Consider the following 25836-nt stretch of genomic DNA (forward strand, 5'->3'; position numbering starts at 1 on the left):
CGAAGTCTGCCAGTAAACACGCTTCAAAATCTTCGCGGCGTCCTCGTTACTTTGGAATTAGAAAAAATCTTAGGTGTTCAATAACACTGGTTGACATATTTCCAGAGTTTATCAATTTTAGCACAAAAAGTAACGGAAGTTGAGACCCAAAAAATGTAACAAAAGAAACGAACAATGCCGTAAAATCAGTCAAGTTTTGTGCAAATGACAAAAATAATGAAACCATTCTCACGTTTCCGCGTCCAACTTCTCGATAGTAGTTTTAAAACAGAGGTTACCTCACATCATTAACGACGTTTACGTCTTTTACTTGGGGTATTGACGTCAATGTTTATGCGTTATTTTTTAATCGAGATTAAGGTTAACGAAGGCGGATACAAAAATATTTAGCGATAAATGCATTGAAACTAGGACTATTAATTAAACATTGAAGAAATAACACATCTCAACTCTGTTCAAGCAAAAAAATTCGATTTCTGTGGTGTACAAGCAGGCAGTTAAGGCCGGGTGATTACGTCGCTAACTGCAAGGGTATACGAAAATGTGAGTTGCGTTCACAAGCAACAGTAGGCCTATACCACGAACTAACTTTCTGTCGTAAAACGTCTAAATATTCTCGCCTTCCTGCAGAACTGTCTAACAAAACAAAACAAAATCGTCTGTAGATTTAAAAAAACGACAAACATGTTTTTACAAAATCTGTGATGAACATTTTAAACAAAGCAAACAATTATAGCATCGCAATCCAGGCCCCACAAATATACAAGAAACTTAGCAATCAGAAACTACAATCGACAACCTGTCCACGCTACTCGTCCCAAACACCTCAGGGGCAGAGCCGAAAAACACGAAGCACATTAGGACACTGACGGGTCGGCTCTGGGCCCACGCGACTCCCAATCAATACTCCCTATTGGTGCTAATGTGTAGCTACGAGTCGTGGCGACAATTAAAGCTGCCCATACAGCTGCCTTCCGTTTTTTTCTTTGTCTCGTGGGGGAACGATAACAGGATTTGTTGTGTTTGACTCACGTCCGAGTTGCGACTGCCTTTTTACGCGCTGGGACGCGTATGCCATAATGAACCCACAAGAGCACCCAAGCGAGAAGTCGCGACTAGGCCATTTTTGACGCCCCAAATATGGATTGTCATACGGAGGGGTTTGGATTTTAATTTTTATCACCACCGTGGATGACAAGGTTTATTATTAATGTTTTTTTTACTTTTACTTCGGGTTGGGGATTATTAATGCGGACAGCCATTACTTGGAAAGAACAACTAATCGGGAAAGAAAAGCTACAGAAAGTGATTTTTCCCAAACATTTCTTGTGCGCGCTGCTTGTTTTAGGCGTGGATCCAGTTCAACGCATTCTGATTTTTATATGATTCGCCTTTCCTTCATGAAAAATTGATTTAGTAACAAAGATTGGTATCAGTCATTTTTTTGGATAAAAGGGTGTTTATATGGAAGTAGTCGAATTTTCTTTTACAGTTGAATTTCTTTAAAGTTTTAACAGTTGTTTTTTATACGCATATGTTTTTGCAAAGCAAACAACGTTTGTCAAAGCATTCGGAAAATCACAGTGTTTTCCCTCACTTCACACGCAGCGCCCACCAGCGGCATCCAAATTTCACGTTTGTTTTAAAAAAGACAATATCTATGGAATGCCTGATATTTCGATGGTAAGAATCACAACGTCAAACAACTGCAGCAAAGCTCGTGTATTAAAGGCAGCATCGTACACTCTTGTGTAATGCAAAGAAAACAGGAAATACTGCGGGGTATCAAGATACAAAACAGCGACCTCGCAATTTAGACTGCACCAAAAAAAAGCATTTTAAATGCAATGATGTAAAAAAGAGCATTTAGAAAAAATACTTCCTAATACAAAATACTGATAATACTGCATGACGTCATCATGACGTGATGAAGCTAGAGTTCTTCACCGTGTGGCCCGGGGGCGGGGTCGTTTTTGCGGAGGTTAAACTCCTCCTGAGCAATAAGCTGATCTTCGTTTTCGTCCTGGTGGTTGAAAATATCTGTGATCACTTTCTCGCGTGTGTGTCCTGGGAGAAGTCGAGCGTAGCCGCGTTCCACTTGGTCGAGCACGAACGAAGTGAACTGGAACGAGACGGGGTTACTTTGGTTTATCGACACATGGATTATTTGGCAATTGAAATACATCCCTTCGCCACTTCTTACCCCAGGCTCTTCCATTGTTAGCATCGGCAAATAACACTTATGGCGTTTTGTAACTGTTTTGTATGCAGCTACACGTTAAACATACCATTTTTAGGGAAATGTTTAAAATAACGCATTTATTCCCAGGTGTACAGAACGTATGTATTTGATCCATTTGACAAAATTCCTATATTGTACGCTGCGAAGTGATACGCGTCAGTTGAGATCCTGGTTTCAACTACCCAGTGCCCTTTCTCACCTTTGTGGTCAATAAAAACTTCATGTATTCCATACAGCTCAGGCACCAGCGATCTTAAACTAAGTTCAGATTCAGACATATGTGTTTAAGACCCACAACTGGCTGCTTACAGTGAGTTCAATTCAAGAGCTTATATCGCATACAACTTGAAACAGACCTCTGTGAGAGTAATGGAACCGTCCTCATCTTCATCAATGCTTTCGAACAATTCCACTTTGGATTCGGGGGGGTCCTCGACCCAGAAGAGCTGGAAACCCTCAGGAAGTGGTTCCTCAATCTTATGTAATGTGAACGTAAAGTTGAGGACAGCACTTCCAGGTACAAAGTTTTCTGCAGTGAAAATGGAAAATAGGAAGCAGGTTGTTTTGGGGTTGAAATTGTGCCGTGACCGTGATGTTTGTGGCAAAATATAGTTTTATTTTATTTGCATTAAAATGTTTAGTTAAAATGGTATCGTTTTATTATGACAAATCCTAGACCAATACCACCTTGAAATTGACCCCCACCTTGTGTGTAAATAAATATCGTCAAAACCTTTTTTAATTAAACGAAAGCATAAATTCTAAAACAAAACAACAGCTAAACTAATTTAGTTGCAAAGAATAAGGCAACCTATTTTATGGATTCCAAAAGTTAAGTCAAATTTAGAAAGAGAGCAACTAACCTCTTCCACGTTCACCATAACCAATGTGAGGAGGTATAATAACCACTCTGGTCTCACCAACACACATTCCAACCAATCCGTTTTCAACACCGGGAAGAAGTTGTTTTTTTCCTAGATAGCTGCCGTAGTCGCCTGTACGGGATTTGCTGTAAACAAAACATTTAAATTGTGATTGTGATTATAGTGCAAAACAACCTTTTTTAAACTTTGCCGTGGCCCTTGACGACCATACAAGTAACGAATCTATATTTAAGGCCGAAAACACATTTTATATTTAGTTTACCTTGTGTCAAGCAAAGTCCCATCCATAAGACGCATCTCGTAGTCAAACGTCAGATAATCACCAGTGGCCGCCTTTTTGCTCTCGTCTGACTTGCACTCGTCGGGCAAAAACATAACGTCAATGGCGACTTCGTCATTCGGGTTGTGAAAGTCGATGACGTGCACATGGAACGTCAGAACTGCACTTGAGGGGATTTTTCCATCTTACAGAATAGAAAACGAAATAAAGACCATTAGAATGACTGGAAAAACACTGCACAGTTGGGATATCTTACCCACACCCCTCTCGCCGTATCCCAAATGGGGTGGAAAAGTGATTGTTCTCCTTTCACCCATGCAAACACCCTGCAAACCGACCTCCATGCCGGGGATTACCCTCTTGTGGCCAATGTAGGTGTCATAAGTGTGATTTCGTTGGTAGCTAAAAAATCAGTTGATACCAAATATCTCAGACCTAGATATTTAATTCAGCAATTAGGCTTTGGATTGGTATGTTTAATTTTTATCACAATGCAACAGTCATTATATATGTAAACACTTTTTTGTTGGGCTCTGACTTACCTTGTGTCAAACACAGTTCCATCAGCCAAGCTTCCATTGTAATGATATCGAACGAAGTCGGTATCTACAAGTTTTCTTTTGCAATCCGGTACTTCCCGGGTGATCGTGATTTCAACTTTGTCATTGGGATTGTGGAAATCAACAATTTCAACGTCAAAAATAATGGTTGCTGATCGGGGAATGTTTTTGTCTGTAAAAGCATCATGAGTTAATCTTTGCCACATACAAAAAATGTTAGCCATATCCACAATAACTTAACATGCCAGACCAAGCATTTTCAAATGAAATGAAAAAACACTGGATTAAAATTGATTTTTTGATATTGAGATTATGGTCAGATATAAAGGGGATCTTACCATCTCCTTTTTCACCATAACCAAGGCGTGGTGGTATTAAAATCGTTCTCCTTTCTCCCAGGCAAGATCCAATCAGGCCCTCGTCCATACCCTTAATAAGCCAGCCCTGGCCAACATATGTGTTGTATGTAATTTCATCATCATAACTGCAAGACAGTCAATGTTACTTTCTGTGATTACATGGTAACCTGTGACTAAACCTCTTTATATTGCTGTTCACGTACCTGGAGTGAAATTTCTTTCCATTCAGTAAAGTTCCATTGTAATGATAGCGCACATAGTCAGACACCTCAATTTTACGATTACAGTTTTCCGGCAAATATGTAGTAGTAACCTGTTATTTAAACAACGTGGCTTTAAAACAAAGTGCACCTTCTGGCAAATAAATGGCAGCTTAATTTTTTTGTATGTAGCTTGCTGAGTTAGCTTTGTAGAAAAAAATTGAACTAAACAAACCTTTATGGTGTCAGCATCATTCCAAATATCCAGAAGCAAATAATTAAATAGAAGTGTTGCATTTGGGGGTATTTCATCTTCTGAAATGACGAAGTAGTTGCAACAAAATAAAACAGATGTCTGAATTTCAGCAAACTGTTTTATACTAAGTTAGGTCTATATATGTGTATTTGTATATTGTTTCGGGCATTTTCTTTAAAAATAACCAACCATCCCAACTTCTCATTAAATTTACCTGATCCTTCCTCTCCATAGGCTAGTTCTGGGGGTATTGACACAAAGCGATGTTCATTTACACACATACCAACCAATGCCTTGTCCATTCCAGGAATTAGCCACCCAGTTCCCATATAGGTATTGTAGGTGGCTCCACGTTCAAAGCTTCAAAATTGATAAAGCAATGTAAAAATACACAAACAAGTGGGAACAGTAAGACACACACAACAATATTAGGCTTTTAGTTGGAAACGATTATAAACTATTTATCTGTTGGCTCAGACAGGAAATTTAGGGATCAATATTTTTACCTTGAGTCAAAGAATGTGCCATCGGTGAGCATTCCATAGTAGTGATATCGAACAAAATCTCCAAGCTTAACTTCACGTAAGCATTTAGGTGGCTTCCAGATTACTTTAACCTCAATCTAAAAAAAAAAAAACATTCAACTGTTGTCTACTTTTTTTGATTTTGCATTACTTTCTTATATAAAGCAAACATTACCCTTCTCATATGATTTAAAGAAAACATTGTATTTGCAACACAGGCTACGTCAGGCAGTTTGTAGATGTTTTTGGCCAAATTACTGTAATTTATGCATGTAATAATGGCTATTTTTCAAACAAAAATACTTACTTCAGCATCATCTGACGTTTCATCTGTTGCATTACATTTGAAAGAGGATAGCAAGGACAAACCCAACAGAACCATCAGCAAAAACACATATTCGTTTATCATCTTCTACCTTGGTCAAACCTTAAAGGTACAATAGCAATACTTCACTAACAATGTTCTTTACTTTTATACCAGGATCTCATGACAGTAAAAAAGTTTGACTTTTTCTTAAGCAACAAAGGCACCAGACACACATTGCGGGTTATTTGACTTCACACCTTCAACATGTGAAGTGTAAACAACGCAAAAATTCACACCTACGGTGAATTTCCTTCTTAGACGCAAAGAGAACGCCATTCCAAAACGGCCATCTCATAGTCACGAAATTTAAACTGTCTGCAAAAACTGTGTAAAACCTTGCCGCCGACGTCGGTATGCCGGCTTTTCTAAAAAAAGGAAACCAATAATTGCATTCCTCAAAACTCGACGCGCGAGCATTCGTGCGGTTCCTTCAATCAAGCGAAACCGAAAGCTAATGAACCGTAACAGCACGTGCCAAAAGTCCCTCAAGCGGAAAAACATAAGCAAAACGTTGGCCACGTTTTAAAAATTTAAAAACAACAGTTGAAACAGGACTGTTCTTCTGGCATAAAATAACGTAGTTTATTCTTCCGACGTTTCGTCCGCCATACAGATCTTTTAAGGTTTTAACATCACAATTCAAAGGTAAACCACACAACATTCATATTTTTTGCGTGGTTTGCTGGTAGAGTTGTTGTCAGTTATTACATATTCGTAAAGACGTGTGAAACGCATAAAAAAATTTACACCTGGAACCACATCATAATGCTGCAAAGTTTATTTGAAACAAACAACGCAAGGTCAAAATACAAACAAACTAAATTACATGCGGTTAGTATTGCGTACAGAAACAAAAAAACACCCAACCGAACTAGTCTAAAAGCGTCATACGTTTTGTCATGTGTGAAATAACACAAAATGATACCATACGCTAAGCTAGCAAATCTACTCCAATGAACTTATCGACGTGATGGAAAAGTTATCACAAAATGCAAAATCTTAGATGGTTTAATTCAATGAAAATGACTGAAAATTGTTCACTTTATCATCAGAAGGTTCAACGAACTGCTTTGAACGTACAATTTGCGCTGAAGCTGCCGAAAAATTATACGACAAGATTTATCAGAAAAAACTGCTTTTTGCGACAATAGGTAATCAGTTAAGGTTTGGATCTCGCAACAAGTGCTGTGCGTAAGAAAGTTAACGATCCTTCTTAAATCCACAGCCTTCATTAACAAGTGCGTGAGCAGCTCCCTCTCTCGATTTCAAGTCTGTCACCACCGCAGTCCACCAAGGTATCAATGCATCTGAACAGCAAAAAGAGTGTTATCATCTATTCTTTAATGCGTAGAAATATCCTAAGACATGATGCATGTGTGGAGATATTGTCTATTACACAACTGGTCTTACAAGTGTTTTCCTACTAAGTTACATTAAAAGTTTAAACAGGCGAAATTGTCATTTATTGAAATAATAATAAAAATAATGACATCTGTACAATGGAAGAAACAATAAAGTGACGAATGCAAGGAACAAGCCTTAAATTGTTTTTTTAACAAAGGAAATACAAAAATTTAGGATCGCCTGTGTCACCTTGCGTTTCATCATTTACGTTTATACAATAGTTTGTTTTACTACAATAATTTGATTGCTTTGGGCTCCTGTATGTATCCAAAAAGTTACTGTATTTGCCAACCATTGTATATTACCTTGCTCGTATTTGCGAACCAGCACCATTTAAGCATTGACAAACACTCCATTTTGTCCAGTTTGTCCACGTTGAACAGGCCCCACTATAACAATCCTCTGATTCGGAGGCAGAACCTGTGCATTGGCCGTTGTTGACCTACGAAACCAAGGGCTTAAATTATGTATTGAATTTGTTCATGCAATGTTTTATTTTCCAACTTTGTCAAAGTGACACATTAAATTTACGTTTCTCAACGTTTCGGCTGTTATGCAACAGCCTTCATCAGGAGATAAGAATGCAAGTTTAGCAAAGGGGACACATTTGAGGCACATAAACAAAAAACGCTACAGAAGAAAAGAAGAAGTGAAAAAACGATAAGAAAGGGCGAACACACCTGCACTGTATACTTAATATGCCTGGCAGCATCAGTATTTATTGACACATTAAACATTTTTACCTTCAAACACAACAGCTTTAATATTGAATCTGGCCCGCTTACCGTTTGTCCGTTCAGCATACAACTTCTGGTTCTTACGCGAGTCTGGCCGGAACCACAGGGGCAAGCTGACCATTCTCCCCACACACCCCAATTTGCCGAACCTAAAAGTATTTTTCAGTGAGCGAAATAGAAACCTTTTCCTTACAAACAACAAAACTTGCACCACGAGAAAACGCAAAGCTGTAATTGTGAAAGTTTCAGCTACGTCAAATTTATGTAAAGATTAACTGGAAATATTATAGTTCCTAAAGCCGAGATCATTGTCTAAAAACCTCTGGTCTTTATCAATAACCAAGTCATCAGCCGAAACAAATGTGGCTTGATTGGTCGAAATAGTTTGCACGTGCCTGCAGCTAATTGATCATTATTTGCTTGTTAACTTTTAGCTATTTTTGTTCTTTAAATATTTATGCGAATAACGCACACTTGCGTATTTCATTCAAATTTTACTTACATGCGTTAACTTGACAGGATTCCTGGTCCAAGTAAGTCCCTCCCACTGTACATTCGCACGCCTGGTTAGGAACAATGGCATTTGCCTGCCCGTTGTAAATACATCGACGAATTCTGTGTCGTTGACCGGAACAGGGGGGGTCGCATGCTGTCCATTGGGACCAAGCATCCCAAGAAATTGCGTCGGGCACCGGATCTATCGTACAACCTCCATTGATACAAGTCTCCGTTTCAGTGGGGGTTGATCCGGGACATTGTCCTGCAGGGCACGAACGCGTTCTAGTACGAGTGCAGGACGCCTGGCACGGCTCCCACGAACCCCACACGCTCCACTGACATGGGGGGTTGGTACACGATATTTGGCCTGTGCTGGAACCCGGGCAACCCGTGACCGGCTGACCGTTCCTAAGGCAACTCCTAGACCGCGGGCGAGATCCCGTGGTGCCACAAGGGCCGGAACATGGGCCTGAAAAGCTCCATGCGCCCCATGTACCACAGGAGAAGCGGTTGCAAGACGCTCTTTGTATTCCAAAGCCTGATGGACAAGAGTTCCTTGGCTGACCGTTGGACTGACAAAAACGTTGCCGGGTCCTCTGGCCGCTGGGCCCACAGGGTTGTGAACATGAACCCCAATTCTGCCACAGGGTCCAAGAGGCGCAAATGACACGATTACAAGGGGCCTGCTGGAAAGATTGCCCGACACAGGCACCCCCACCAAAGCATTGCCTCGATCTGCTGTGAAGGCCAGTGTTTCCGCACGTAGCCGAGCAACCACCAAAGGGACCCCAGTTTGCCCAGAATGAGCAAGCTGCCAAGTTACACGGCCTAGTTTCCACAGAGCGCCCTACGCAAGAACTGCCGGACGAACAAGTCCTCGAACGAGTTTCTGTCCCGCTCCCGCACTGAACGTTGCATCTCCATGACGACCAACCACCCCAAGAAGAGACAAGCTGAAACGAAAAAAGATAAATGTTTGTTGAAAATGCATTTTCCAGGCCATGTTGCCCAGATATAATAAACAGTATTGTAATCCCCGAGGATTTGTTTGAATGTTAGCTTCTTTGCATCAAAAAATTTAAATACAAGGCCTATGCGTTTGGACCTGCAATTCTAAAAACCAGCAATAGATTACTGCTAAAGTTGCAGATAATAAACTGTCCCTGGTTCGCATTGTATCGGCCGAAAAGTGCACTTGTTGTTTTAAAATCCAAAGAAGTTTCATAACTTTGTGTTTCACCTGGTTAGATGTATTTATTAATAGCATAGTTTAAACACCCAATGCTTACCCTCTTCTTGTGGTAGCAAGAGTGTTGCTTACAACATTCTCCTATGCGATCGAAAAGCGGCGGCAAACCAGGAACCGGAAGGTAGAAAAAGGGACAATAGAACTGGGAAATTGAGAAGCCTGTTGGTAGACCGCCCCCCAGAATGAAGGGAAGCAAGGCGTTTCCGGTTGTAGCTACAGGACTGCCGATTGCAGTGATGTCTGCTAGCTGTGGAATCAAAGCAAGGTAGTTTGCACAGCATCCCCCGCTCGGGCAATTGAGTAAGATGGATTGAATCGTTTCGGTTCCTTCCGGGCAGCTGCAAGGTAGGCGGCGGTACAGGTTGGGGTCGAAACTGAAGTCGTAGAGCTGTGGAAAGTTAAATAACGATTGTAGAAGACTGTCAGGTGAAAACCTTGTGTTTTTAGAGTTGTGACTTTCAACCTGGGAGATTGATTCACCCGAATGTTATTTAAATGTTTTGCAGGGGTGAATGAAAGGGACGACCAGGGTGATAACGACCGAAACGTCGTCCGAACTAGTTTTTCTTTTTTGCCAGAAGAGCCTTTAATTACTAAGTGAGTGAAAGGGGTTGGGTTCATTAAAATTTTTTTTATTGATAGTTGTTTTATTTGCAACTAACAATGGCTTCCATCGAGCTAACAATCAAACTGTGTTTATATATATAATTGTTGCTATCTTGCGATATTTGTTGTCTGTAGTTTATGACGTCCTATCAAAAAAAAGGTCGGATGGCGCAAATTCAGTTTGTAAAAAAAATACTGTTTTGGAACTAGACGGTTCTTTAAAAAAAAATACTGTATATGTTGTGGTGTAAACAGAAGGGAACTAAAATTGATGTTTTTTCAATCTTTCACCTTTTTGTTTATTTTTTATGACAACGTAATTTATATTTTTCAACTTGTTTGAACCCAAAACCGACATTCTCGCATCCTAATCCTTACATTCCGGCACGTTGTCTCTTCCGGGAGATGCGTGTTTAATTCCGGGTAGAGCTCGAATGACTGTCCCAGAACTCCGAAGTTCAACGGCAAGTCTTGTCTTGGATAAACGCACTCGCTTGAGTCGTCGTTGTAGCAACAACCCTTCAAGGAGCATTCCGACTTGGTAATACCTGTAAAAAAGTCGTGTCCATGCTGTTAAATATGCCACAGTAAAAATTCCGTATAACTAATAGAACCGAAAATGGTTTTGAGTGAGATACAGACAGAAATGAATATGGACACATTTTATTGAGTCTTTGAAATACAAGCGTCTCCTCATATTTGTCGGGAACCGTCCCCATTATAAATTACTAGTCAAAGAAAGAAGCTTTCTTTCGTTTTGCTAATATCTTTTTATACATACAGGAATATTGTTCTACCCAGAGCAACAGCACAAAAACATATCAGTTAACATGTGTGACGAACGCTTCGGTATCGAGACCTCCGCAGTGTCAGTCTGACTATAAGTATTATTCAGTAAATTTGAAAGTGTAATATCTTACCTTTCCAACCGCATTTGCTATTGCGAAACAGCGGGATGTTGAACAAGTTGGTCAAACTGCAAATGGTGTTCTGGCGGAAGTTGAAATATGCGTCAAGTACTCCTTCGAAAATGTTTACCACAGCTTGCATGTAGAAGGGGTTCCACGGGTTGATGCCATTGGCAATTTGACTGGTAAAAGTGGTTTGTTTTAAGTACACCACACTTTAAAAAAAAAACGGGAAAAGAATTTGAAAACTTTGATGGAAACGTCTTTTCACGATCATGCAGTCAATTTATCGAGAATGATTGAACACACGTTGTTTTTGAATACCCTCCTTTACAAAATTATCACAGCCACGCAAATCAGGTCGTGAGAAAAATTGTTAGTTACATTTTTGAACCCTGTCATGACCAAGCACCACGGTAGTTGCTCAGTTAATTAACCAAGCAAACATGTGAAATTGCATTCATATGTCCTGTTATGTACTCTATATGCCATATTTGCTATAAGCTTACATGTATGAGCTGGAAGTAGGTCCGTAATAGCACACCGGTGCGCCTCCCATGTAGTTTGCTCCAAAGATGAATTTGTGAAAATAGAGGTCCTTGTCGAAGCAACAACGACGATCGCTGAAGCAAGCCAAGGCATCGTGTTCTGCGTTGGGAATATGAGCGGCGCAACGCGTCCTGGAAAAAGAGAAGATTGGTCACATGGTAATTCCTTACCAAGTTAAATCTACATGCTTAGTTAAAGTTACGTTTTCAAAGATATTGGATTTCTTAGAGCATTTAAACAAATAAAATCTTGGTCAATTCAGCTAACTCAACTAAGCAATCCGTGCTTATGCAGGAGTCGTTATTAATATTTGTCTTTCACCGAACTGACCTGTGACAAAACGGGACGTTGATGGGACAGGCTGGAAAATTGATCAAGTTTTGTATTGGAAAGTTGATTGCTCTGCTTTGAACGTCGCTTGCCTGTAACAAATATGTCGTCGTCTAGTTTTCACTTTGTTAAAGTTAGTCTCTTTAAGCGTGAGGCAAACTGCATTAGCAGTGAAACAGTATCTCCACAAGATAATATAATACTTATATCAGAATTACCTGGTCACCAATATCAGCACCCAAACTCCTCGCCTCTTCAATAACAGGCTCCAAATTGTCAGGTCGACTAACAACTCCTAAAATCTGATTCGCCTCAGCAATCAGACTTGCCACGTCAGCTAGGATACAATGTATTGATGAATAGCCATTCTTTTATCAACGTATCAGATTAACAGCAGTTTAAGCTTAGTATGCACCGTAGTTTAAATTTGCCGTGTTTGTTTGTAAAATAACGGTTTTCAGTTTTATTGCGTAACGACCAGTTTTTGTAACTGCACAAATGGAACACTTTGTATACTGTATATTACTATACTGATGACAAGGAACTATCTGTGTTTAATAACGTAACCGCTTAATGATGGATAGCGGTGATTCTACGTATAAACAACCTTATCTTGATTTTACCGCAATGATTTTTCTTTTCTACTTTAAATCATGCTCCATCAATTGGGTATTTTTTATATCTTACCGACTCTGGTCCTTGCGAAGCAATGTGGTGGTTTTGTCGGATCGTAGCAACATCTAGTGGTGTTGCATCCAGTGCCATCTCCGCAGGTCGCACGTCCTTCCGTGGGACAATCCTGCTGCGCCTCTGTGTGATGGAAGTGCGCAGGTTAGAATGGATCGACTCGGTTTATAAGTTTTAAATAAATTTGTTTTAACTTGCTGGAAATATATGTTTTTTGTTGCATTTTCGGCGTTCTTAAAACCTACCTATGAAGCGTTTTATGGCACCGCCATGCCAAATGTGAACATATTAAGATCGTTTTAGCACAGGAAAAACACGGAAGCAAAACCTGACGGGTGTGGCGCCCCGGGGGCGAGACGAAGTGAGAATATGATCGGATAACTTATTGGAATTAAATCTAAGACGATAATGAACTTACCAATCAGTGAAAGGCCGCAGGCGACTACGATACAAAACAGGACAATTGCTTTAGACATGATGACCTAAAGCTGCAAATATCGTGATGGTTAAATTTCAGTCACCTGGCTTAGGTGATATGTCAAAAGCAAAGTATTATGCGACATTTACTGACACAAAAACATTGGCTAAACTACAAAACCGTTATAAAAGTTTGTTACATTACGAACATACAACCGGAGACTGTTTTTATTATAAATTTTTGTCCTTTAGTGTAAGCCTATGCAATAAAAGCTTCATGTTATGTAGCATATTAAAGATATAGTACAATACACTTAGCCCCAATTAGTTCGCCAATTCAAATGCGTTCATTTTTTTTTGTCACCCTACAATAGTAAAACTATAATGCTCAAATAAGTTGGTTGTACATTGTATGCTTAATATAGATCCACATTTTTGCAAATATCCCTTAAAATGCCATCATAAACCCGACAATAAACTTCAGCTTTTGCAACTAATTTAAGTCTATGACTTTAGGCCCAGAAACAAGTCTGTTCCGAGCCTTACAGCTTTCTGGCCGCACATGAAGACAAGCGCAAGGTTTTAAAGCCTTGAGGGACAAACGAGATGCATTTTTTCGTCCAATAGAAAAAGTTTCTGGTGGAACTATCTCGTACTGGCACTGTGGTGAATCTGACAGGAAGAGCTAAATTGATGATAGAGTTAAAATAGAATTCTCCTTCCCATATATGGCAGGGATGTTTACCGCCGGCCAAGTATAAGAAGCAGTTAAAGCAATCAATATAGGCCAGTGTCATTAACATCATAATTTCTTCAATTCGAAAGCTCTTCTGACAAAAATCACAAATTTAGATTTGGAACTTCAATACCAACTAAATTTTTCGACTTCAAATTATTTTTGCAGTAAATATCTCCAGGAAACTTAGCATATTATCGCAGGTGTTTCGTATGTAGACCTGCAACACATTTGCACTAAAAAAAATCATGAAAACTGAATACTGCATAAATCCACTTGCTGCATATAATCCATTCACGTGACGTCACGCTCCATTCAAGCCAGCATTGGGTGTTTTCCTAACTGCTGCATCGTGAATTATTTTGGTTCTCGGAAAGTCATGTTGTGCACGCTACATCTTGTTACGAGCAGGTACAAAAGGCACGTAAACTTGCAACGTGACAAGTGTTCTATTCGTAGGCATTGTACACAGATTAACTAGTAAATTCCTGCGTCACCGCAAAGCGGTAATTATCACTGAAATCTAAACTACATATTGATTTCTGCTAAATTCCGTTCTATATTTTGACGGTTTTACCTCGGGAAAACCCACAAACGTGTCCAGAAAACGTAAATGAAACTATAAATTCGTTGAAGTTTTCGTGAAACTAGGCTTAACGAAAGTGGGCTTAGCTTTTTCGTCGCTAACTGCAGAATTTGTTTGAAAATGCAAGCGTTTCGGGACAAGAACTAGTGAAAGGAGCTATCCATTAAATACACCAGACTATGCATGCATTCATGCACAACGTTTGCGTCACAAAAGTAGTCAAATATTGTGCATACACCCTGCAAAAAGTTTCTATATGCAAACAGTTAAGTCTACAGATTTGTGCTAATTAAATGCTATGCATGTGTCGAGAACAATTAATTTCCTTTACACTAGAGAAACCGGTAGGCTGTGTATTGCATTGTAGCATCCCGTGTACCAGCGCACCGACTATTTACCCGCAGGCAACTTGTGACGTCAATTTCTTATCGGCAGGCACGTGACATGCACGCCCATGGCAACCCAACAAGTCGTAAACATGTTGCCCGGTACGAGAATTTACAAAGTTTCGTCGCCCCAGGCGCGAAATTAATCGCCAGTGACGTCACGTTCGCAGAAATTCGGAAATTTTTGCATGTCGGGGCGTGTTGCTTTTCGGGATTTTCGGACAAGTGTTCCAAAATACCTTTCCGAAAACTAAGCTTGCACGTGCGTCTGGGTGCGTGTGACTTGGGTATGGCTTGCTGGGAAAACTGTTTATTGTTAATGATGACAGAAATACCAGCATATGACTGAAGACCCAACACGATGTCGACAAGCGTTTTTTTTTATTAAATTTGTATCAACTTTTGCTTTTAGTTCCTAAAATTATTTTACTTTCGATGATTCCTACCAACAACAAAAACATCCCCTTACCTCATAATAAAGTTCTATGCAACAATTGCATTATTTAAATAATTTTGGACAATAAATTCGCAAAGTTACCGCAGAGAATATCACATGCGCTTTAAAAATACATCATTATTGATACGGTGTGCGATCGACAGCCTGCCAGGGGCCTTTGGTTTTTTGATTCAGTTTTTATTTACTAATCACATTGAAAAATAGAGTTATGCGGAAATACCTATATTGAGCCTACGGTAGCCATTATTTCGTGGGAAGGAAAATATTGCTTACAGATTCTTTGAATCGCCAGGGGGCAAAAACGTTGCTGGATACACACCCGCAGGGGATTAGGCCACAAATATATGTCAAGCAATGCTTGTAACTACGAGTTAAAATACCCCAAAGTATGCAAATCCTAGAGTGTCAATGAAATATCAATGTTTGACAAACTGTGCTGTATTCACTTATTAATCAAAGCAAAAAAAACTCCGTGTGATTGCCGGAAAACCTTCTATAGGTTATTAAAAGCAGCCTGGGGCAACCTTTCATTGACCACAACCACAAAAATGTCGTACTGCGAATAATGAAAAAATACTTTTTTATACATTTTACACCGAAGGCAGTATACAATATTATAAGTTGACAAGAGCTTTTCGTTTTTTCATGACAAGGCAGAACTCAAATGAATACACGTTTAAACCATAAAGGGTGTTGCTGTTCCCCCCAAAAATGTCAAAAGATTGTATTTTTACGCAAATGACGACAGCAAAAAAATCGTACATCGGGACTAAATAACGAATCTTTTTAAGCTGCGAGATATAATCAGTGAAACTTCAGAAACCATCCGAATAATCATGACGTTATTGTGGTAAGAAATAACATAGCTTCGTGTAAGGTGTGGGTAAGTGCTGATGATTAATCGTAATTGTCCGTCACTAACAGGCACAGCACCACACCTGCTAACACGAAAAAATAGGTTTGAAGTCCCCCAGGCTGACTTACCTCTTTGTTAGCTTATGGCGAATATTATCCCGCAATATAGTTAATAAATATAGGCCCGGTTGAAATCAGATTTGATTTGTGGTGACGCTTTTTCTTCGTAAAAGCAAACTCAGTCGCCAATGTGTTGTCGACCATGCACTGAAATGACTGTAAAGAAATATCAAAATCATTCCGGAAATGCAAACGGAAACCTTTAATTTGCGTGGCATTATTTTAAGTTTTTTAATGAAGTTCTTCAATCGAGATGCTTCTCACCATTGCACGTTTTGTTTTTTCACACACTTTTATGCATTCGCAAAAGACGACATTTATTTTTAATTGCCCGTCGTGACTACAGCACTTGGCACTGCTGTGGCAGTCAACCGTTTTTCGTCACTTTGCTATTTTCAGCCAGGGGGTGCGTAGTAATCGCCCAAAAATTCGCCGGATGAAATCACTCAGAAGAAAGAGTAAAATCTCTTTTTTCTATTTTTGAAATTAAGATTGTTACCAAACATGGGATTCGAACCTAGGGTACCAAGGCTACAATTCCAAAACCTTGACCGATGTTTGCCAATCTTGACCGTCAGCTTTTCAGACGCGCATAAAGCCGAAATGCATTTCCCGTGTCGCCCTCTGGCGGAAGTAGGTAACGGCAATGAAGCCCACTTGGGCCCACATTGTGCGTATGAATTTAAATTTATTTTTGACTTGCGTCATAGTTTGAATGTAATTTCGATTTAGCACCAATTTGCAATGTAGGATTATAATTACAAACCTTTTTTAGCAGATACAGATGTTTGTACGCATGCGCACTAAAGACCTGCAGTTAAATCAAAATATTTTGTGATTTTTTTTTGTATTGTACGCTTGCTAAAACAATTACAGCCATACGTTCAACGGATGCTTGACGTGTTTTGTCATTCCAGACTTGCCATTACGTCAGACGACAGAAAACAGGTATCCATCGATCTCCAGCTGGTAAATCCAATTTAAACAACAAAACACCTGGCTTGTGGCGTTAAACTGTTAGCCATGGGCCAGTTTTGAACGGCGCGTCTTGCACCTTCAAGCTGATTGCAGCCGAATCAGTGCGATGCGGTTTGGAAAAACGCTTCTTTCTGCTTCATGCCGATCAATTCACTTCAGTTGTGCTTTGCGCGGTTCACTGCGTAGAGGTGGTTTATTTCGTCATGGAGGGCTGGCTGTTGTTGTTGTTCCTGGTACTAGTCAGGTGCATTTAGCTGTGGAGTAGCATAAATTGTTTTGTGAAGGCTCTCCTGTAGTTTCAGTTCCCTTCAATACTAACAGGCATGTTTCCTTACCAGGTTCAACAGCAAGTTGACGACCAGTTGCTGTTCGCCATGATGAAGTCAGTGGCAAAGAAATCGACCTTTCAGTTGCGTATTTCGTTAAAGGTAGTTTCAGTTTGCAGGGTGTTACAATGGCAGTATAATGTATGCGCGTCACATGGCACAATGTGATGTATATGTCACGGTATAACGCAAAGCATGTGTGATGAAAATGTCACCGTATGATGCAAGGCATGTGTTATGTGCAGTCATAACGCTCACTTCTTTGGCTTCGGACAGGATATTAGAATCACGTGATAATATTGATGGTGTTGTAACTGGACTTCTTGCAACATTTCTTGACCACAAGACCAAGCAGATAAAACAGCGGGAGACAGGGGCTTACACTCAAATAGTAACGTGACTTTTGGTGTCTTGATCTCGGTGATTGGGAGAATAGCCATTTGATTTCAACTATGGCGCCTTCAGAAAGAAGCGGGCAGCAAAAATCGTTTAAGGAAACTAAATCATTAGGTGAGTGTGATTAAACGAATACGTGTAAGTTGTACTAAAGTGTTTACTTATATATCCGTAGGTGGTTTGCTAAAAATGGTGTTGATACTGCATGTGATTTTACTAAACTTGGACTGTTTGGCTCTAAAAACTGCAGCTCTGAAACTACATTTAAAAAGTGCACTTATTGATTCCACTCACGGACCAATGTAGCTTGTGTGACTAAAAGCATGACGTCACCCACTCTGACAAAGCAAAGGATTTCGTGGCATCGATATTGCTTGTTTAAAATCGCGTTTAACTATAACACACCGGTTTGTAAATTTGGAAATAGTTTTTTTTGTAGAAAATGTGGCAACACAATAACAGAAAAATGACCATGTGATTTGCACACACTGCGACCCGGGAACCTGCCTCCAATTGTTTGTTTGAAACCCTTGTTGGGCTTTATGTTGTTTGCGTTTGTGGCTGTAAATTACCAGAGCTTCTTCAAACAGACTAGGCATTGTCAAGTCTTATTTATATTAACTTTCAAAGGGACCGAACACATTCTAAAGCAGTGATCACCAAAACTGTGCCTAAGTTGAACTTGCGGCAACGCATCGATAAGCCCCAAATGCGCCAAGTAATAAATTATTCATTCCGTTAGAAGACATTTCTTTTTCTAATACACATTACGTATGCCCAAACACAATGCAGTCTTCGCATCAAATCATTTTAAACTCAACGAAAAGCATCAGACAACCGAACGTATAGTAAACATGTTCTAGAAATGAGCATACATCGATCAATTCTATGATAATAACATAACATTTTATGACGTAATAACAGCGCAGTTATCTGCAAAAAAACTGGCATACGTTGCATATTTAGCACATTTGTTGCATTGTGTCGCTATGCTGCTGTCGTCAAAATTTGCTGATTCATAGGAGGCGGTTGGCTGTATGACGTCTACGTTTCTGCAAACGCATGTTGGATAGTCCATTATAAATTGGTCGTATACATAACTAAGAAATGCTGAAAAAGCTGATTCATATAAATAGCTGCGTATCGATTACTTCGTTGATTGCTGGCCATGGTTAAAAGTGGCGCATTAGTTTTGCTGACTTTGACAAATAGGATTAAGATTGCGAAGGAAATGATCTATCTTCTGTTTACTATTCATGCAGTGACCCGGAAGTCGGAAGTGAACGGAATCCGTGAGAAATTTCCCACCAAAGTTCCGGTTAGTGCGCTCAACATTTTATTCAATAGTTTCTCATAACTTGTACATTTATGTTTTAATATCGTGCATAGTGAATGGATTTATTTCATTAACTTGTAAATAAATATTCTCTTAATACACCAGAATGGTAATTTTGTCTCATTATTGTATGTCGTGGATGGCACATATATGACACGCAGTTCAGTGACATGTCTTTTTGAACGTTAGAATAAAAAATGGATCACACTTTAAATTAATTATTTTTTGTGTTGCTTAATATACCTGCGTTCAATTAACAGATCATAGTGGAAAGATACAGAAAGGAGAAATATTTGCCAATCCTCGATAAGACAAAGTATCTCGTACCTCAAGAAATGACGATGAGTCAATTTGCAACCATTATCAGGTAGGTGTCATTCAGTCTTCGTCACTAGCAAGTATTCAATTGTCGATTGCGTCGTTTACTATACCATAACACGGTTTGCAACACGTTTCCTGTTCAAGAATTTTTTGCCAAGTACAAAGGTTTGGATCTCTGGACTTGCTTATTTGTTGATGGACACAGCTTGTACAGTTAGTCTTAAAGTTATATTCGCAGTGATGATGAACACAGTTGTGTTTAAAACGTCTCAATAGTTAGCTTGATAATCTGTAATTTCTTAGCTTTGGCATCTATATTTTTTTTAAATCCAATGTTTTTCGTGTAAAAATGCCCTGAAATTATTCAGCTATTCTGTGATAAATGGTTTTGGTCCATTTATCAGGTGTCTTTGGGGCCGTCTCGCGCTTCGAAGTCATTTCCTGCGTTTTTCGACATGTGTCACCTCGTGTCATGTCCCGTCGCTCTGTGACTGAACTATGCGAGTGACGTTATCGCTAACGTAACGGTTTCAGGACTGATTACAACGAGGCGTTCAAAATATTGGCGCTGTTAATCTATGGACGTATGTAAGTTCCCCAACAATATTTGAAGTTTCTTTGCTTGGAAACCAAAAACCGCCGTGATCTGCATAATCGTAGCCTCGCTATTGTTAGTGTTTTCAATTTTCTTCGTGTAACGCGTAAACAACTTGTGCCATGACTACGTCGGCCCAAAACAGCCGACAAATCCAATGCAACGAACAGTACACTTCTGTCTTGCCAAAAACGTTACTCAGCGCATCGTTTATTAAGGTTGATATGTTTAATTTACTCGTTTGTTTCTTTTTTTCTACTTTGTTACTTATTACTTGGTTGGAAAAGTTGAGACGACTATGCCACAGCAACTTAGTTCACAACACTGTTGACGAGCACAGCCGTTTTCAAAACGTAGCTAAATATGTTCAGCATATTAGCTTTGACTTTCATATTTATTGCATGTTTCTGATACAAATTTTAATAGTTGCTTTTTTTCAGAAACCGAATGTGCGTCGGATCTTCTCAAGCAGTTTATTTTACTGTTAGTAAACGTCACATGCCAAGCATGTCCATGACCATGGCCGAGATATACCATGACAATATGGATGAAGATGGTTTTCTGTACATGACTTACGCATCGCAGGAGATGTTTGGGTAACCGGCTGCCCGGTGGCGCCATCCGGCGGACGAAATAACTGTGCAATGTCAACATTTGTGTATTTTGAACCAAAGTCTTTGCGATGTGGGTGTTAAAAGTTACAGGGTAAAAAAAGGTATTCAAATGGCATGCTGGTACATATATATGTATATATTTACACCGTAAAAACAATAATTGACTGGAAAATGCTTCACTCTTTAGTTAATCTTGAAACCCGTCTTAAACAATGCGGGTTGAAACTTGAAACGTGATGCTACAAAGTGCAAATCAGTGGAGTTTATTTTTGAAATAAATATAACGTTGCTCCTATACAACTTCTCTGCAATAGCAAACCCCTATTAACGACTTTCTGTTCTGCGGTTGAGAATCCTGAGGGGAATTTAAAATAAACGTAATAACAGTGGGGGTGATTTATGACTGGTATAAAATGTATGTATTAATTTCTGCATTTATACATTTATACTTATTGTTGAATCATGAGAAGCACAAAAGTGCGTTAATGTTGACGTTAGAACGTTATGCGACTGGAAATTTCGACAAAAAGTCCCATCGGCCACATAATGGAGCTAGAGGACTGTTTTAAACATCACCCGCATGGTGGAGCTAAAGGACTATTTGTTAACAAACCTCATGGTGGCGCTAAAGGACTATTTAAACAACAACCGCATGATGGAGCTATAGGACTATTTGAAACACTATCCGCATGGTGGAGCTAGAGGACTATTTAAAACATTACCCGCATGGTGGAGCTAGAGGACTATTTAAAACATTACCCGCATGTTGGAGCTAGAGGACTATTTAAAACATTACCCGCATGGTGGAGCTAGAGGACTATTTAAAACATTACCCACTTGGTGGAGCTAGAGGACTATTTAAAACATTACCCGCATGGTGGAGCTAGAGGACTATTTAAAACATTACCCGCATGGTGGAGCTAGAGGACTATTTAAAACATTACCCACATGGTGGAGCTAGAGGACTATTGGAACTAACTACCGCAAGTTGGAGCTAGAGGTCTATTTTAAACGGAAAATACTACTACACCGGGTCAGAAAGTTTTTTCCAAACTTGATCCACATGTAAGCATGTGTAAAACAGAAATCTGTGCGAATATTAATGATTAGGTGTAAACAGGGCCACCACCTGTTATTTTTGTTTATAAATTTGAGTTGAAATACTACACGAAATCGTAGCGTTAACATTCGCACAGATTTCTATGTTACATAGGCTTATATGTGGATCAAGTTTGGAAAAAACTTTGTGACCCGGTGTAAAAGTATCTTCCATTTTAAACAACAACAACCCAGTGCAGCGAGCGAAAAATCAATATTTGTTACATTTTAAAAAAAACAAGTTTTGACAACTTTTGCATTTGTTTGTCACAGCCACATAATAATTTATTTTATTTTTAGGATTGCTCACTTTTGCATTTTCCCCAAAATGTCTTTTAAATACAGAATTAGGGCCTAAAAGGACAAAACACACATATTTTGCATCGGTCCATCACCGATTTTGCCGGAAGTTATTATTTTGTGATGTGTGGTACTCTCCTGCGACATGTCTGTTCTTAAAAGTTTACTGTACGTAATTATGTTTATGTACACGACCCAAGTGTACCAAGATAACAAACTAAAATAACGTCGATATTGTACTCGTAGAATCTAAGAAGCGACAAAGCAAGTTTTGTTAAGTGTCCAGTCCCGTAAACGTGTCAGTAAACTATGCATAGGTCTGGAATCCTTGTCCTAACCAAGCACGTGTCATCGCTATGTCACGGTGACGTTGTAAAGCACATTGTTGCCGGTGTAAAAAAGATTGTCTCCTCCACGCTGTACGTCCATGTGGAAAATACCAGGCTCCAACCAAATAGCCTGAATTCAAATGATGCAACTTCATTTTCAAACTTGGTGCCAGAAAAAATTCATCCGCAAAATGTCCCAGAGGAATTTTCACCAGATGTTTTTCCATTTTTGTGGAAGTTTTATTCTGAAGCTGCGACACAATGCAGTGATTTAAATGTTAATATTCTGTTGCACAATATTGGATGTAAGAATCCATCCAAGCACAAATTGCTTCGGTAAGTATTGGACTTTATTTGTGTAGTTTGTTTTTCATACCATGTTTTTACATTTAATGGATAGATAACTGTGTTTTGTTTCAAACACTTGTGAACAAATGTTGCTAATTTAAGCTTTTCCAATACCAATAAACAATGAATATGGAACCATGACAAGCAATTATTTTAACCTTAAAAACTGTGTTGTGTATTTGGTAGACCGATTCAGTGCATCATTGGAGATTTTAACCCACATTCAATACAAAACCAGGGCATCTCCCAACTGTTGCACAAATTTGTTTCCTTCAAGTACATAACTGACAAGCCATTTGACATTAAAATACCTGTACATGGAATTTCCAATTACGACCAAATTTTTGGTGATGCCTCAAACACTTCTGAAACCAAAGAACCCTGGAAAAGAAAAGGAGCTGTTGTCCTTGGTGGCACATTTGATCATGTGCATACAGGCCACAAACTGCTGCTTAGCGAAGCAGTGTTGATTGCAAATAAACGAATCCTAATAGGTAAGCTTAACCATAACATAAACCTGGTTATTTTAAAATGCATATTTACCTATATTGGTGTTAGAATTGATTGATGCTTAATGATACGTTTTAGGTATGACAGATGCAGATTTGTTGAAGCGAAAGACTTTGCCAGAACTAATAAAACCTTGGCAGAACAGAGAGAAAGACGTGAAAAGGTTTCTAGAAGATGTTGCTTCTATTCATACCAAAAACAATGGGTAGGATTTAAAATTCCTGTTGTGCTACTTAATTACAGCTTTAAAATAAGTGTGCATTTCCAAAATCAAAATGTATTAGCAGTGATGGAAGCCAATCGAAATCCATGTTACTCGAAATTGTACGAATTAATGACCCGATTGGACCCGCTGGAACCGATCCAGACTTGCAGTGCATTGTTGTGAGCAAGGAAACTGAGAAGGGTGGAAAGATGGTAAATGAGGCAAGGCTGAAAAATGGTCTCAACCCACTTCATGTCCATGTTATTACTGGAGGTATTCCTTATTGCAATGTTATTTCTAAATACCAATTATTTTTAATCCTGGTCGTCGGGAAGGTAAAAGTGCCATTGTTACTGAATAATGCAATAAATGCAGTGAGTTCTTTGGTATATATATCTAATAAAGGCATACCTAAGTTTGGTAAAACTTGATTTCAGGTGTACTCGATACAGATGCTGACTTGTCTCATTCCATAAATGAACATAAAGTGAGCTCGTCAACACTAAGGTTTGCCATGCTTGGAACATTGCTTGCTGCGCCAAGCAAGAGAACGACAAAACATGCAGATGGAGCTTATGTGATTGGCCTCACTGGCGGCATTGCCTCTGGAAAAACAGCAATTGGCAAAAGACTTAAGAAACTTGGTGCCAATATTATTGACTGTGACAAACTTGGCCATAAAGCTTATGAGCCTGGCACAGAAACTTTCAACAATGTGGTTGAACGATTTGGGTCCGACATTGTCGATAGCACAGGGGTAATCGACCGCAAGATTCTGGCATCAAAAGTTTTTTCTGGTGACAACAAACAGGCAAATCTTCGAGACCTAAATCACATTGTGTGGCCAGAAATTAAAAGGTTGGCCCGGCAGGAGATTAAAAAAGCTGTAGAGGAACACACATTATCTTCATCTGTCTTGGAGAAACCTGTATGTGTTTTAGATGCAGCTGTACTATTGGAGGTGGGTGTGTCTGATCTGGATTTGCCATTTTAAGAATTTACAACCAAAAAGTAGTTTTTGCAAAATCCCAAACTTCAAATCATTTATCAAACATTGTGAGAAAAATTAGCTGATGTTAGTTTTATAGTGCCGCATTCTCCAAGGGTTTTATAAAAACATGCTCAATAATGTTCTTGTACTTTTAGGAACAAAACTCATTTTCCAAAAGAAATATTAGTTTGGTGGTAAAAACATTCAACTAAATCCTAAAATTAGATCTGGTTCAACTGAAACATCTATGTTTACTGTTAACATTACTATCTATCTGTGTTCGCAGGCTGGCTGGGACCTGTTCTCAGATGAAGTGTGGGTGTCCATTGTTCCACCAGCTGAGGCTGTGAAACGTGTGGTTGAACGTGATGGAAGGACCCTGAAAGATGCAGAAAACCGCTTGCATTCTCAAATCTCAAATGCAGAAAGAGTAAAAGGGGCTCATGTCGTGTTATCAACCCTCTGGGATCCAGAAGTTACACAGAAGCAGGTACGTTTTGTGAAGCCTTCTGATCTTTAGGAGAAAGGTGATTGTGTTCAGACTACTGAATGGGTATTTTCTTAAACATGTTTGGGTGAGATGCACAAATGAATAGCAGATTATTTCATTTGTGTGTTAAAAAGCACTAAATTTTATGTAATTTTTGCACATGAAGCTTGTGTAGGTTAACAAAAATATAATTCGAAGGTTGAAAAAGCATGGTCCTTACTTTTGGAACGAATGCGACCAGGGTGGACTTACAAAACAGAAGAATCAAAGTTATGAAGCAGTTCAAGTTACTTCAAACATTCCCTGCCAACAATTCTTGAAGGCATCCTGTAGCAGTGTTAATTTTAAACATTATAAGCTAAAAAATAATACTTTTGCTTGCAAAGATGTTTACTTGGCCGTGTTGTTGGTCAAAATTGTTTGCCAATATCACTGTAAAATATCAGAAACCAAGTGCTAGTTGTACAATGTTAATTTTTCGTACAGTGCGCAAAGTGCTCACCTCCCGTCCTTGATTAGTACACCACAGTATAATACATATCGATGCTATCGTAACCCTTCATCGTTGCCTCGTCGTCAAACAGCCCTAATACTATTTATGCTGATATACTTGTGTGCAATTTCGTGTGCAGAGATATAGATTGTAAGTTGTTCCCAGAAATATTGCAAAAACGGGACCCGTTCCATGGTGTGTTTTTCTTACGTTGTGTCCCACCTATGCAATTTCGTGTGTAATTCGCAAGAGCACGCCAAATATACCAAGCTAAATGTTTCATGCGTTTGTTGGCTTTAGACGCATTAG

At 39.2% G+C, this 25836-nt stretch overlaps 4 protein-coding genes across 5 annotated transcripts; 2 read left to right on the top strand and 2 right to left on the bottom strand.

The window, feature by feature from the left end:
* Nucleotides 1-1703: 1703 nt before the first annotated feature.
* LOC145913346 (peptidyl-prolyl cis-trans isomerase FKBP9-like) lies at nt 1704-5739 on the bottom strand. The gene is made up of 12 exons (XM_083000967.1): nt 5613-5739; nt 5288-5403; nt 4996-5141; nt 4761-4840; nt 4529-4638; nt 4305-4450; nt 3949-4138; nt 3663-3808; nt 3389-3590; nt 3106-3251; nt 2599-2771; nt 1704-2122 (listed from the first exon to the last, which is right to left on the bottom strand). Exons 1-12 carry the CDS (start codon nt 5712-5714, stop codon nt 1934-1936), a joined length of 1746 nt encoding a protein of 581 aa, XP_082857093.1. The 5' UTR covers nt 5715-5739; the 3' UTR covers nt 1704-1933.
* Nucleotides 5740-6441: 702 nt separating this feature from the next.
* Nucleotides 6442-13130, bottom strand: LOC145913091 (uncharacterized). Its single transcript, XM_083000624.1, has 12 exons — nt 13059-13130; nt 12641-12763; nt 12172-12290; nt 11954-12045; nt 11584-11754; nt 11087-11256; nt 10545-10714; nt 9601-9948; nt 8316-9264; nt 7862-7962; nt 7382-7518; nt 6442-6979 (listed from the first exon to the last, which is right to left on the bottom strand). The coding sequence occupies exons 1-12, from the start codon at nt 13114-13116 to the stop codon at nt 6904-6906; spliced, it is 2514 nt and encodes an 837-aa protein (XP_082856750.1). The 5' UTR covers nt 13117-13130; the 3' UTR covers nt 6442-6903.
* Nucleotides 13131-17781: 4651 nt separating this feature from the next.
* LOC145913092 (microtubule-associated protein 1 light chain 3 gamma-like) lies at nt 17782-21120 on the top strand. Its single transcript, XM_083000625.1, has 4 exons — nt 17782-18011; nt 19160-19215; nt 19494-19600; nt 20590-21120. Exons 1-4 carry the CDS (start codon nt 17954-17956, stop codon nt 20747-20749), a joined length of 381 nt encoding a protein of 126 aa, XP_082856751.1. The 5' UTR covers nt 17782-17953; the 3' UTR covers nt 20750-21120.
* A 1251-nt stretch (nt 21121-22371) lies between these two features.
* Nucleotides 22372-25809, top strand: LOC145914763 (bifunctional coenzyme A synthase-like). Of its 2 annotated transcripts, none has more exons than XM_083002600.1 (7): nt 22372-22826; nt 23025-23332; nt 23427-23553; nt 23633-23826; nt 23991-24514; nt 24831-25034; nt 25233-25809. In XM_083002600.1, exons 1-7 carry the CDS (start codon nt 22471-22473, stop codon nt 25308-25310), a joined length of 1791 nt encoding a protein of 596 aa, XP_082858726.1. In that variant the 5' UTR covers nt 22372-22470; the 3' UTR covers nt 25311-25809. The 2 variants fall into 2 exon arrangements, with proteins under 2 accessions (XP_082858726.1, XP_082858727.1); XM_083002601.1 differs by having other exon boundaries at nt 23636-23826.
* Nucleotides 25810-25836: the final 27 nt, after the last annotated feature.

This window comes from Ascidia mentula, chromosome 9, assembly GCF_947561715.1.
Source record: "Ascidia mentula chromosome 9, kaAscMent1.1, whole genome shotgun sequence".
Lineage (NCBI taxonomy): Eukaryota > Metazoa > Chordata > Ascidiacea > Phlebobranchia > Ascidiidae > Ascidia > Ascidia mentula.